At 32.4% G+C, this 14,382-nt stretch overlaps 1 protein-coding gene and 1 long non-coding RNA gene across 6 annotated transcripts in view; one reads left to right on the forward strand and one right to left on the reverse strand.

Annotated features, from left to right (window-relative positions):
- Positions 1 to 14,382, forward strand: part of LOC127738084 (uncharacterized) — a 91,862-nt gene that overhangs the window by 16,548 nt on the left and 60,932 nt on the right. For 3 of the 5 annotated variants that reach the window (XM_052249180.1, XM_052249183.1, XM_052249184.1), the window contains exons 2-3: positions 577 to 652; positions 1,381 to 1,488. In XM_052249180.1, the coding sequence (XP_052105140.1) occupies positions 616 to 652; positions 1,381 to 1,488 (145 nt within the window). In that variant the 5' untranslated portion in view covers positions 577 to 615. Of the gene's footprint in view, positions 1 to 576; positions 653 to 987; positions 1,067 to 1,380; positions 1,489 to 14,382 lie in introns of those variants that run through there. The other 2 variants (XM_052249182.1, XM_052249181.1) reach the window with 2 other exon arrangements.
- The window catches only part of LOC127738091 (uncharacterized), a 30,487-nt gene continuing 30,365 nt past the window's right edge, over positions 14,261 to 14,382 (reverse strand). The window contains exon 2 of the long non-coding RNA XR_007999938.1: positions 14,261 to 14,360. This is a non-coding gene — a long non-coding RNA (uncharacterized LOC127738091). The remainder of the gene's footprint in view (positions 14,361 to 14,382) is intronic.

A 14,382-nucleotide genomic window follows, 5' to 3' on the forward strand; every position in this document is an offset into this window, starting at 1 on the left:
GCCATAGTCCACTCACCATCCGCATCTGATGGATTTATGGTTAGAAAATCATCCAATAAATGCAAAATGCAATTAACTTTATAATTGTTTTCTGCAATATGACACAAAGCTTGGGATAAATGGTCAAAAATTTTAGGGCTTGAACACTATTAGAGCCAAGATTAGTCTAATAACTGCTTAATCTGCATTTAAATAAATGGATACTCAAGGCAGCATACACAGGTTTTTAATACACAACTTCTTAATGGGATACTCCAAGTGGGAGGAGTTAAAACTGCACCCAGGTTAATGTATAAAGAACAAAGGACAAAGGAAGCCAAATGCCACAAGTGGTCACTAATTAACAAGACATGTATATTTGTATTGGAACTGATGTAATTAAACCTCCTGCTAAGAACATGTGATAAACTTCACATCTAACTGATTGAGATATGATAATAAATCTGTTTCATCTTAACAGTAAAGAAAACACACATCCTGGGAAAATCCTAAAATAATGACTACTGAGTGTAATGAAAATCAAACTATGTATAAACATTACTTATATAACATATAAGTACCTATATATATTTTCAGTTGGATGTGATTTACACTAAAATAGTAAAATGTTAGATTATGGAAAGAAATTCCCCCAGTTCTTGCTCTAAAGAAGGTAATATTGTAAATATGTATGACAATGAACTATAATTGACAAACTACCAAACTTTTGGAAAACATAATATAGTGTAACAGCAGTGTTTGCATTACTACAATTTTTTATTAAAAGTGAATAATTTGTGTAGAATAGATATTTTTCTTATATTCAACTAATATCATTATGATGATAGCAGGCTATTCTATCAGAAAATGAGGCTATTTGTTACATTATATAATTTGTATTGCATAAATGTACTACATTTAATAACCTGGTTAAACCATTGCATAATACATTAAAAAAACAGGAATTACCAAAAACATTTGACAGTACATATACAAAGCAGACCACAAAAAACACCTTTTACTGACTCCTTAATAGCAAAAACAAAGACAAACAACACATGGTGCAGATTTTAACATGTATATACCAGTATGTACATTTAATTAGAATATTGAAATAGACATATTGTTTAAAGTGTATAACAGAATTACTCTTATTTTGTGTTTTAGGAAGTAAAACCTCTACATTATTATTATTTTGTGTTTTAGGAAGTAAAACCTCTACATTACTCTTATTTTGTGTTTTAGGAAGTAAAACCTCTACATTACTCTTATTTAGTGTTTTAGGAAGTAAAACCTCTACATTACTCTTATTTTGTGTTTTAGGAAGTAAAACCTCTACATTACTCTTATTTTGTGTTTTAGGAACTAAAACCTCTACATTATTATTATTTTGTGTTTTAGGAAGTAAAACCTCTACATTATTAACATTGATGAGGAAGAATCCTAGTGGTCAAACAAGTGTTCTTCATCACAAACTTCAAAAGGCTGACGAGATAAAAATCCAGACAGGTAAATTTCTTGTCGTTTATTGTCTTGTGAGGTGAGAAAAGAAAATAAAGCATTACTAAAGTCAAGGTAAAGGAAGTGTTAATAAGCTACCTGGTACATGTATGTTAAAATAGATTAAATCAGGTGTGTTACTTAGCCATATTATTAATAGATCATACATGTATAAATGTTTATTCCATGTGTCTAAAGCAATTTGTAGAAGTCATATGATTTGTTTGGTTTCAAATTCTCAGTTTACCTGTCATAGCTAGATAAATTATTTTATTACATTGGTAGCAATGAATTACATTGATTTCCCAGTCAAATAAAAACCGATAATTTCACATGTGAAATAAACGTGGTTATTTCACTCTCTGACGTCATACAACAATAAGCGTTGTCAAGACGTCGATAACGTCGGATCAAAACAAATTGTGAATGCGTAGGAAAAAGATATAGTTCCTTTCATTTTCTACATTAATTTCATTAAAAAAAGCCATTTGCCAATGTAATAAAAAGAATAACTAATCAAAGAATTCAAATATCGAAAATTTTTAAACTCGTGACCGAACAACACTGATAATTAACTCATGCGCTACACGCATTCGTGAATTAATGTGTTGTTCGGTCACTCGTTGAATATTTTTCTCTATTTGAATTCTTCTATTAGTTATTCTATAAATATTAAATTACCAATAGAAATAGGTAGATATAGTAGATTTACAGGATTACAAAATATCATGCATATCATGAAAACAAAATAATTTTTAGCTCACCTGGCCCAAAGGGCCAAGTGAGCTTTTCTCATCACTTGGCATCCTTCGTCTGTCGTCGTTGACTTTTACAAAAATCTTCTCCTCTGAAACTACCAGACCAAATTTAACCAAACTTGGCCACAATCATCATTGGGGTATCTAGTTTAAAAAATGTGTCCGATGACCCCACCTGCCAACCAAGATGGCCGCCATTGCTAAAAATAGAATATAGGGGTAAAATGTAGATTTCGGCTTATATCTCTGAAAACCAAAGCATTTATAAGAGCAAATCTGAAAATGGGTAAAGTTGTTCAGCAGGTTAAGATCTATCTGCCCTGAAATTTTCAGATGAATCAGAAAACCCATTGTTGGGTTGCTGCCCCTGAATTGGTGATTTTAAGGAAATTTTTCAGTTTTTATACGCCTGTTTACGGGACGTATTATGGTATACCGTTGACCGTCTGTCCGTCCATCTGTCCGTCCGTCCGTCGTCAACATGTCGGACATTAACTCAAAAACGCTTTAACCAATATGCATGAAACTTTATTGAATTGTTTATATCTATTGATGTAAGCTCCCTTTCATTTTTTATAAATTTCAGATTTACCGTTTCTGAGTTTTGGGGTTTTATTCATTAATAAAGGGGGGGGGGGGGGATTTTCCAGTTTTCCAACAATAACTCAAGAATGCTTTCACCAACTTGCAAGAAATTTTGGTGAATTGTTCATATCTATTGACATGAGCTCCCTTTAGATTTTTATGAATTTTAGATTTTACATTTCCAAGTTACAGGGTATTATTCAAAAAAAAGGAGGATTTTCCAGTTTTCAGACAATAACTAAAAAATGCTTTCAGCAGTTCTCATGAAACTTTGGTGAATTGTTTATATCTGTTGATGTAAGGTCCCTTTAGAATTTTATAAATTTTAGATTTTACATTTCTGAGTTATAGGGTTTTATTCATTAAAAAAGGGGGGGATTTTCCAGTTTTTAGACAATAACTCAAAAATGCTTTCATCAGTTCTCATGAAACTTTCGTGAATTATTTATAGCTATTGATGTAATCTCCCTATTGATTTTCATAAATTTCAAATATGACATTGAGAAGAAATTGAACTTTATTTGTTTATAGTCTGACAACAGATTTACTTAGTATTGCGCAACAGCACTGTGTATTGCACAACAGCAAGAAATCTTTAATTGAATATAAATTCAATTCATATAACCAATTTCAAGTTCTTTGACTACATTTATTCAGAAACCTTTAATATGTCAAATATTTGATTACAATCCAAATTCAGACCTGTATCAAGCTTGAATATTGTGTCCATTTTTGCCCCAACTGTTCAGAGTTGGACCTCTGCGGGCGCTTAGCGAAGCAGTTTATTGGTTATTATCTTGAATATTATTATAGATAGAGATAGACTGTAAGCAGCAATAATGTTCAGCAAAGTAAAATCTACAAATAAGTCAACATGACCAAAATGGTCAATTGACCCCTTAAGGAGTTATTGCCCTTTATAGTCAATTTTTAACAATTTTTTGTAAATTCTTTTTATCTTTTAAAAAAATCTTCTCCTCTGAAACTACATAGACAAATTCAACCAAACTTTGCCACAATCATCATTAGGGTATCTATTTTAAAAAATCTGTCCGATGACCCTGCCTGCCAACCAACATTGCCCCAATGGTTTTAAATAGAACCTAGGGGTAAAATGCAGTTTTTATACGCCCGTTTACGGGACGTATTATACTATAACATGACTGTCTGTCTGTCTGTCTGTCCGTCCGTCCGTCTTCAACATGTCGGACATTAAATAAAAACGCTTTAACTAATATACATGAAACTTTGGTGAATTGTTTATATCTATTGACGTGAGCTCCCTTTCATTTTTTATAAATTTATGATTTACCATTTCCAAGTTTTGGGGTTTTATTCATTAAAAAAGGGGGGATTTTCCAATTGTCGGACAATAACTCAAAAACAATTTCGCCAATTTCGCAAGAAACTTTTGTGAAGTGTTCATATCTATTGACGTGAGCTCCCTTTCGTTTTTTATAAATTTCGGATTTACCGTTTCCGAGTTTTGGGGTTTTATTTATTAAAAAAGGGGGGATTTTCCAGTTTTCAGACAATAACTCAAAAACAATTTCACCAATTTGCAAGAAACTTTGGTGAATTGTTTATTTCTATCGACATGAGCTCCCTTTTGATTTTTATAAATTTTCGATTTTACATTTCCGATTTATGGGGTTTTAATTATTACAAAAAGGGGGATTTTCCAGTTTTCAGACAATAACTCAAAAATTAAGCATTTTTTATGAAACTTTGGTAAATTGTTTATATTTATTTCTGTAAGCTCCCTTTTGATTTTTATAAATTTTCGATTTTATGTTTCCGAGTTATAAGATTTTATTTGTTTATAGTCTGACAACAGATTTACTCAGATTTTATTTGTTTATAGTCTGACAACAGATTTACTCAGATTTTATTTGTTTATAGTCTGACAACAGATTTACTAAGTATTACGCATTAACACAGTGAATTGCACAACAGCAAGAAATCTTTCATATAACGAATTTCAAGTTCTTTGACTAGATTTTTTCAGAAACCTATAATATATCATATATTTAATTAGAATCCAAATTCAGACCTGTATCAAGCTTGAATATTGTGTCCATTTTTGCCCCAACTGTTCAGGGTTGGACCTCTGCGGGCGTATCCAGCTTCGCTCAGCGAAGCAGTTTATTCGCTTATATCTCTGAAACTGAAGCATTTAGAGCAAATCTGATAATGGTAAAAGTTGTTCAGCAGGTTAAGATCTATCTGCCCTGAAATTTTCAGACGAATCAGAAAACCCGTTGTTGGATTGCTGCCTCTGAACTGGTAATTTTAAGGAAATTTTGTAGTTTTTGTCCAGCCTGCGCTTTTTGTTGCAGAAAGCTCGACATAGGGATAGAGATCAGGCAACGGCGGCGTTAGCTAACTTCTTAAAAGCTTTATATTTTAGAAGGTGGAAGACCTGGATGCTTCATACTTTGTATATAGATGCCTCATGTTACGAAGTTTCCGTCAGTCACATGTCCAGTGTCCTTGACCTCATTTTCATGGTTCAGTGACTACTTGAAAAAAAAGTTCAGATTTTGAAATGTTTAATATAAATAATAGGATAACTATATTTGGTATGTGCGTACCTTGCAAGGTCCTCATGCCCGTCAGACAGTTTTCATTTGACCTCGACCTCATTTCATGGATCAGTGAACAAGGTTAAGTTTTCGTGGTCAAGTCCATATCTGAGATATTAAGCAATAGATCTACTATATTTGGTGTATGTAATGATAGTAAGGTGTACATGTCCAACTGGCAGGTGTCATCTGACCTTGACCTCATTTTCATGGTTCAGTGGTCATAGTTAAGTTTTTGTGTTTTGGTCTGTTTTTCTAATACTGTATGCAATAGGTCAACTGTATTTGGTGTATGGAAATATTTTACGATGTTCATGTCAGTTTGGCAAGTTTTATTTGACCTTGACCTCATTTTCAGGGTTCATTGCTCAATGTTAAATTTTTGTGTTTTGGTCTGTTTTTCTTATACTGTATGCAGTAGGTCAACTATATTTGGTGTATGGAAATATTTTACGATGTACATGTCAGTCTGGCATGTTTTATTTGACCTTGACCTCATTTTCAAGGTTCATTGCTAAATGTTAAGTTTTTGTGTTTTGGTCTGTTTTCCTAATACTGTATGCAGTAGGTCAACTATATTTGGTGTATGGAAATATTTAATAATGTACATGTCAGTCTGGCAGGTTTTATTGACCTTGACCTCATTTTCATGGTTCATTGCTTATGTTAAGTTTTTGTGTTTTGGTCTGTTTTTCTTACACTTTAAGCAATAGGTCAACTATATTTGGTGTATGGAATGATTGTAAGGTGTATATGTCTGTCTGGCACAAGGATCCGGAAATTTTTTCACACAAGACAACTTCATGCATGCGTATTACATAGTAAATAAAGCACATGTGTTACTCGTGAAAAAAATACTTTTTCTACTTAGATAAAATTAAGGTTTAATTTTAAATCAGAATTGATGGTTGTCTTTGCTGAAAAGTAATTAAATGATGAATATGCATGTCAAGGAATTTTAATTTCTTTAAGATATTATTCTGAGCTTGTGGTCAATGTCAGGTGTGAATTAAAAACTCAGGTAAAAAATAATTAGTGATCATTAGCCAATGTTTCCCAGAGGCATTGATATAGTTACAAATGTATTAGGAGGGCCCTCAGGATTATCAAACTATATGGAGTGGCAGTTTTATTACAGGAAAGGGATTATAAACAAGAACAAGTGATCACAAGTGCAAAATGGCGACTAAGAAATCCGATTTCAAACATTGAGTCAATGAAATGACCGAAATTATTTCTGTTAAAAAATGAACTTTGTCCTAAACCCCAGTTACTCATTTAGGACAAATACTTTCAGTTTAGGACATGACTGGCAAATATGACCGTTTCCGGACCCTTGGTCTGGCAGGTATCATCTGACCTTCACCTCATTTTCATGGTTGATTGGTCAATGTTCAGTTTTCCTGGTTAACTTTTTTTCTAAGATACCTTAAGCAAAAGGTCAACTATATTTGGAATGATTTTATTGTGTACATGTCTGTCTGGCAGGGTTCAAATGACCTTGACTTCATTTTCATGGTTCATTGGTCAATATAGAATTTCCATGGTTTGGTCTGTTTCTTTTATACTATAAGCAATAGGTCATCTATATTCTGTGTATGGAGGGGTTGTATTAAAGGTGTACATGTATATCAAGCTTGGTTTATCTGACCTTGACCTCATTTTCTTGGATCATAAATGTTAATGTGATACTTGTAGTAAAACTTTATATGTAGGACTATCAACATAAAATCAATGGTCAGTATAGTAGGCGAGACATATCAGTGTGTGCACTCTTGTTGGTTATCTTGAATATTATTATAGATAGAGATAGACTGTAAGATCTACAAATAAGTCAACATGACCAAAATTGTCAATTGACCCCTTAAGGAGTTATTGCCCTTTATAGTCAATTTTTAACAATTTTTTGTAAATTTTTGTAATCTTTTACAAAAATCTTCTCCTCTGAAACTACATAGACAAATTCAACCAAACTTGGCCATAATCATCATTGGGGTATCTATTTAAAAAAATCTATCTGATGACCCTTCCTGCCAACCAACATGGCCTCCATGGCTAAAAATAGAACATAGGGGTAAAATCCATTTTTTCACTTATATCTCTTAAACTAAAGAATTTAGAGCAAATCTGATAATGGTTAAGTTGTTCAGCAGGTTAAGATCTAACTGCCCTGAAATTTTCAGACGAATCTGAAAACCCGTTGTTGGGTTGCTGCCCCTGAATTGGTAATTTTAAGGAAATTTTGCAGTTTTTATTTTGTGGTCGTATATTGGTATGACGTTGGCGTCGTCGTTGTCGTCGTCGTCCGGCGTCATCGTCCGAAGACGCATTAGTTTTCGCACTCTAACTTTAGTTTAAGTGAATGGATCTCTATGAAATTTTACCATAAGGTTCAATACCACAAAAGGAAGGTGGGGATTGATTTTGGGGGTTATGGTACCAACAGTTAAGGAATTAGGGGCCAAAAAGGGGCCAAAAATAAGCATTTTCTAGTTTCCAGACAATAACTGTGGAATGGTGTATGGATCTCTCTGAAATTATACTACAAGTTTCCATACCACAAAGGGATGGTTAGGATTTGCTTTGGCTCAAACTGTTTAAGAATTAGGGGCAAAAAAGGGGGAAAAACAAGGTTGTCCTGGTTAATGGACAAATATTTTAGTACAAAACATAATTTAAAGCAGTGTAAGGGAGATAAATCAAATACATCATTGAAATTATCTCCCTTACACTGCTTTTAAATTATGTATAAAGTAATGGTTAATGAACAATTAAGATAATTTAAAACAGTGTAAGGGAGGTAATCCAAATACAATGTTTTGGTTACTTCCCTTACACTGCTTTTAAATTATGTTTAAAGAAATGCATATTTATAAAGGAAGACCAGTAAAAATATCTGCAAATGTTGCATCTTTTTTTTTTACAAAAAAATCCATATGAAAGATTTGACACTATATTTTAAATTCTATTATAAAATAGATTAAGTTAGCACTATGGTAAATTTAAATGGGTAATTATGGTTGCAAACTCCATTGGAAATTTGAATTGAGATTATGACCATATCTTGAGGGAAAGAATTTTTTGGGGGAAAAAATGGGGGGGGGGGGGGGGGGGGGTAAAAAGAAATTGTGGGGGGTCAATTTTTTCTTATTTCAGATTTCAGAAATTAAAAAGAATTATTCTTCTAATATTTTTTTTTTTTCAAATTTCAAGAAGTAATCTTTAATTGCACAGTATGGCGCATTAGATTTGTAAAATCTTTTACCACATTTAATTATTTGTTATGCCGAATCTAACCGTATATTTAGATTTTTAATTTTGAGGCCAGTTTTCAAATTGGTCTACATTAAGGTCCAAAGGGTCCAAAATTAAACTTTGTTTGATTTTAACAAAAATTGAATTATTGGGGTTCTTTGATATGCTGAATCTAAACATGTATTTAGATTTTTGATTTTTGGCCCAGTTTTCAAGTTGGTCCAAATTGGGGTCCAAAATTAAACTTTGTTTGATTTCAACAAAAATTGAATATATGGGGTTCTTTGATATGCTGAATCTAACCATGTATTTAGATTTTTTATTTGTGGACTCCGCTATCAAATTGGTTCATATTGAGGTCAAAAGGGTCCAAAATTAAACTTTGTTTGATTTCATAAAAAAATGAATTATTGGGGTTCTTTGATATGCCAAATCTAACCGTGTATTTAGATTTTTAATTTTGGGTCCCGCTTTTTAAATTGGTCTACATTAAGGTCCAAAGGGTCCAAAATTAAACTTAGTTTGATTTTCACAAAAATTGAATTCTTGGGGTTCTTTGATATGCTGAATCTAAACATGTGTTTAGATTTTTGATTATGGGCCCAGTTTTCAATTTGGTCAAAGTTGGGGTCCAAAATTAAACTTTGTTTGATTTCAACAAAAATTGAATATATGGGGTCCTTGATATGCTGAATCTAAACATGTATTTAGATTTTAGATTTTTGGCCCAGTTTTCAAGTTGGTCCAAATTGGGGTCCAAAATTAAACTTTGTTTGATTTCAACAAAAATTGAATATATGGGGTTCTTTGATATGCTGAATCTAACCATGTATTTAGATTTTTTATTTGTGGACCCCGCTATCAAATTGGTTCATATTGAGGTCAAAAGGGTCCAAAATTAAACTTTGTTTGATTTCATCAAAAATTGAATTATTGGGGTTCTTTGATATGCCAAATCTAAACGTGTATTTAGATTTTTAATTTTGGGTCCTGTTTTTTAAATTGGTCTCCATTAAGGTCCAAAGGGTCCAAAATTAAACTTAGTTTGATTTTAACAAAAATTGAATTCTTGGGGTTCTTTGATATGCTGAATCTAAACATGTGTTTAGATTTTTGATTATGGGCCCAGTTTTCAATTTGGTCCAAGTTGGGGTCCAAAATTAAACTTTGTTTGATTTCAACAAAAATTGAATATATGGGGTTCTTTGATATGCTGAATCTAAACATGTATTTAGATTTTAGATTTTTGGCCCAGTTTTCAAGTTGGTCCAAATTGGGGTCCAAAATTAAACTTTGTTTGATTTCAACAAAAATTGAATATATGGGGTTCTTTGATATGCTGAATCTTACCATGTATTTAGAATTTTTATTTGTGGGCCCGCTATCAAATTGGTTCATATTGAGGTCAAAAGGGTCCAAAATTAAATTTGTTTGATTTCATCAAAAATTGAATTATTGGGGTTCTTTGATATGCCAAATCTAACCATGTATTTAGATTTTTAATTTTGGGTCCCGTTTTTATTTAAATTGGTCTACATTAAGGTCCAAAGGGTCCAAAATTAAACTTAGTTTGATTTTAACAAAAATTGAATTCTTGGGGTTCTTTGATATGCTGAATCTAAACATGTGTTTAGATTTTTGATTTTGGGCCCAGTTTTCAATTTGTTTAAGTTGGGGTCCAAAATTAAACTTTGTTTGATTTCAACAAAAATTGAATATATGGGGTTCTTTGATATGCTGAATCTAAACATGTATTTAGATTTAAGATTTTTGGCCCAGTTTTCAAGTTGGTCCAAATTGGGGTCCAAAATTAAACTTTGTTTGATTTCAACAAAAATTGAATATATGGGGTTCTTTGATATGCTGAATCTTACCATGGAATTAGATTTTTATACGACCGCAAAAAATTTTTTGTGGTCGTATATTGGTATGACGTTGGCGTCGTCGTCGTCCGGCGTCGTCGTCGTCTGGCGTCGTCCGGCGTCGTCCGAAGACACATTAGTTTTCGCACTCTAACTTTAGTTTAAGTGAATGGATCTTTTTGAAATTTTACCACAAGGTTCAATACCACAAAAGGAAGGTTGGGATTGATTTTGGGGGTTATGGTAATAACAGTAAAGGAATTAGGGGCCAAAAAGGGGCCAAAAATAAGCATTTTTGTAACTTCCAGACATAACTTGTGTATTAGTGTATGGATCTCTCTGACATTGTACCACAAGGTTCCATATCACTAAAGGAATGCTGGGATTGATTTTGGGGGTAATTGCCTCCAAATTTTAGGAATTAGGGGCCAAAAAAGGGGCAAAAAACAAGCATTTTTCTAGTTTCATGACAATAACTTGTGTGTAAGTGTATGGATCTTTCTGAAATTGTACTACAAGGTTCCATATCACAAAGGGAAAGCTGGGTTTGAGTTTGGGGGTAATTGCCCTAAACGTTTAGGAATTTGGGGCCAAAAAGGGGCCAAAAACACATTTTTTTCTAGTTTCCAGACAATAACTTGTGTTCAAGTGTATGGATCTCTCTGAAATTGTACTGCAAGGTACCATACCACAAAGGGAAGGCTGGGATTGAGTTTGGGGGTGATGAATCATAATGGGGGTTCAAAAAATTTTGGGGGGGGATTTATTTTTTTTTCCTTTTTTTTCTTTTTTTCCTTTTTTGTTTCTTTTAAAATTTTCCATTTTAAGTTGGTTATTTCTGATTTATATTTAAAATCAAATAATAATGATATGGTAGGAGATACACACCAAACAGGATGTGTAAATTATTATATAATAAGTATTGTGCAATAGCAAGAAATTTTCAATTGCACAGTATTGCACAATAGCAAGAAATCTTCAATTGCACAGTATTGCGCAATAGCAAGAAATCTTCAATTGCATAGTATTGCGCAATAGCAAGAAATATCCAATAGCACAATATTGCGCAATAGCAAGAAATTGTCAATTGTACAGTATTGCGCAATAGCAAGAAATATTTAATAGCACAGGATTGTGCAAAAGAAGATACTTCCTATAAATTGCTTATTTCTTGACCAATTTCAATGGGGTTTTATTCTTGATTTCATGGGGTTCTTTAATATGCTGAATCTAACTGTGTATTTAGTTTTTGGATTTTGGGCCCCGTTTTTAAATTGGTCCACATTGAGGTCCAAAGGGTCCAAAATTAAACTTTGTTTGATTTCATCAAAAATTGAATTATTGGGGTTCTTTGATATGCCGAATCTAACTGTGTATTTAGATTCTTAAATTTTGGTTCCGTTTTCAAATTGGTCTACATTAAGGTCCAAAGGGTCCAAAATTAAACTTAGTTTGATTTTAACAAAAATTGAATTCTTAGGGTTCTTTGATATGCTGAATCTAAACATGTATTTAGATTTTTGATTATGGGCCCAGTTTTCAAGTTGGTCCAAATCGGGGTCCAAAATTAAACTTTGTTTGATTTCAACAAAAATTGAATATATGGGGTTCTTTGATATGCTGAATCTAACCATGTATTTAGATTTTTGATTTTTGGGCCCCGTTATCAACTTTGTCCACATTGAGGTCAAAAGGGTCCAAAATTAAACTTTGTTTGATTTCATCAAAAATTTAATTATTGGGGTTCTTTGATATGCCGAATCTAACCGTGTATTTAGATTCTTAATTTTTGGTTCCGTTTTCAAATTGGTCTACATTAAGGTCCAAAGGGTCCAAAATTAAACTTAGTTTGATTTTAACAAAAATTGAATTCTAAGGGTTCTTTGATATGCTGAATCTAAACATGTATTTAGATTTTTGATTATGGGCCCAGTTTTCAAGTTGGTCCAAATCGGGGTCCAAAATTAAACTTTGTTTGATTTCAACAAAAATTGAATATATGGGGTTCTTTGATATGCTGAATCTAACCATGTATTTAGATTTTTGATTTTTGGGCCCTGTTATCAACTTTGTCCACATTGAGGTCAAAAGGGTCCAAAATTAAACTTTGTTTGATTTCATCAAAAATTGAATTCTTGGGGTTCTTTGATATGCTGAATCTAACCATGTATTTAGATTTTGGATATTGGACCATAATAGGTGAATGTCCAATTTAAAATTTTTAAGTTCTTAGACCACATTCAATCTGTGTTAGAAACCAATGCTGTGTCAAATATTTAATCACAATCCAAATCCAAAGCTGTATCAAGCTTGAATGTTGTGTCCATACTCCCCCCAACTGTTCAGGGTTCGACCTCTGCGGTCGTATCAAGCTGCGCCCCGCGGAGCATTTTATTTATTTGTGGGCCCGCTATCAAATTGGTTCATATTGAGGTCAAAAGGGTCCAAAATTAAACTTTGTTTGATTTCATCAAAAATTGAATTATTGGGGTTCTTTGATATGCCAAATCTAACCGTGTATTTAGATTTTTAATTTTGGGTCCTGTTTTTTAAATTGGTCTACATTAAGGTGCAAAGGGTCCAAAATTAAACTTAGTTTGATTTTAACAAAAATTGAATTCTTGGGGTACTTTGATATGCTGAATCTAAACATGTGTTTAGATTTTTGATTATGGGACCAGTTTTCAAGTTGGTCCAAGTTGGGGTCCAAAATTAAACTTTGTTTGATTTCAACAAAAATTGAATATATGGGGTTCTTTGATATGCTGAATCTAACTATGTATTTAGATTTTTTATTTGTGGACCCCGCTATCAAATTGGTTCATATTGAGGTCAAAAGGGTCCAAAATTAAACTTTGTTTGATTTCATCAAAAATTGAATTATTGGGGTTCTTTGATATGCCAAATCTAAACGTGTATTTAGATTTTTAATTTTGGGTCCCGTTTTTTAAATTGGTCTACATTAAGGTCCAAAGGGTCCAAAATTAAACTTAGTTTGATTTAAACAAAAATTGAATTCTTGGGGTTCTTTGATATGCTGAATCTAAACATGTGTTTAGATTTTTGATTATGGGCCCAGTTTTCAATTTGGTCCAAGTTGGGGTCCAAAATTAAACTTTGTTTGATTTCAACAAAAATTGAATATATGGGGTTCTTTGATATGCTGAATCTAAACATGTATTTAGATTTTAGATTTTTGGCCCGGTTTTCAAGTTGGTCCAAAATTAAACTTTGTTTGATTTCAACAAAAATTGAATATATGGGGTTCTTTGATATGCTGAATCTTACCATGTATTTAGAATTTTTATTTGTGGGCCCGCTATCAAATTGGTTCATATTGAGGTCAAAAGGGTCCAAATTAAACTTTGTTTGATTTCATCAAAAATTGAATTATTGGGGTTCTTTGATATGCCAAATCTAACCGTGTATTTAGATTTTTAATTTAGGGTCCCTTTTTTTAAATTGGTCTACATTAAGGTCCAAAGGGTCCAAAATTAAACTTAGTTTGATTTTAACAAAAATTGAATTCTTGGGGTTCTTTGATATGCTGAATCTAAACATGTGTTTAGATTTTTGATTTTGGGCCCAGTTTTCAATTTGTTTAAGTTGGGGTCCAAAATTAAACTTTGTTTGATTTCAACAAAAATTGAATATATGGGGTTCTATGATATGCTGAATCTAAACATGTATTTAGATTTTGATTTTTGGCCCAGTTTTCAAGTTGGTCCAAATTGGGGTCGAAAATTAAACTTTGTTTGATTTCAACAAAAATTGAATATATGGGGTTCTTTGATATGCTGAATCTTACCATGGATTTAGATTTTTTATTTGTGGGCCTGCTATCAAATTGGTTCATAT

The sequence above is a fragment of the Mytilus californianus genome, unplaced genomic scaffold (genome assembly GCF_021869535.1).
Source record: "Mytilus californianus isolate M0D057914Y unplaced genomic scaffold, xbMytCali1.0.p SCAF_4, whole genome shotgun sequence".
Classification (NCBI taxonomy): domain Eukaryota; kingdom Metazoa; phylum Mollusca; class Bivalvia; order Mytilida; family Mytilidae; genus Mytilus; species Mytilus californianus.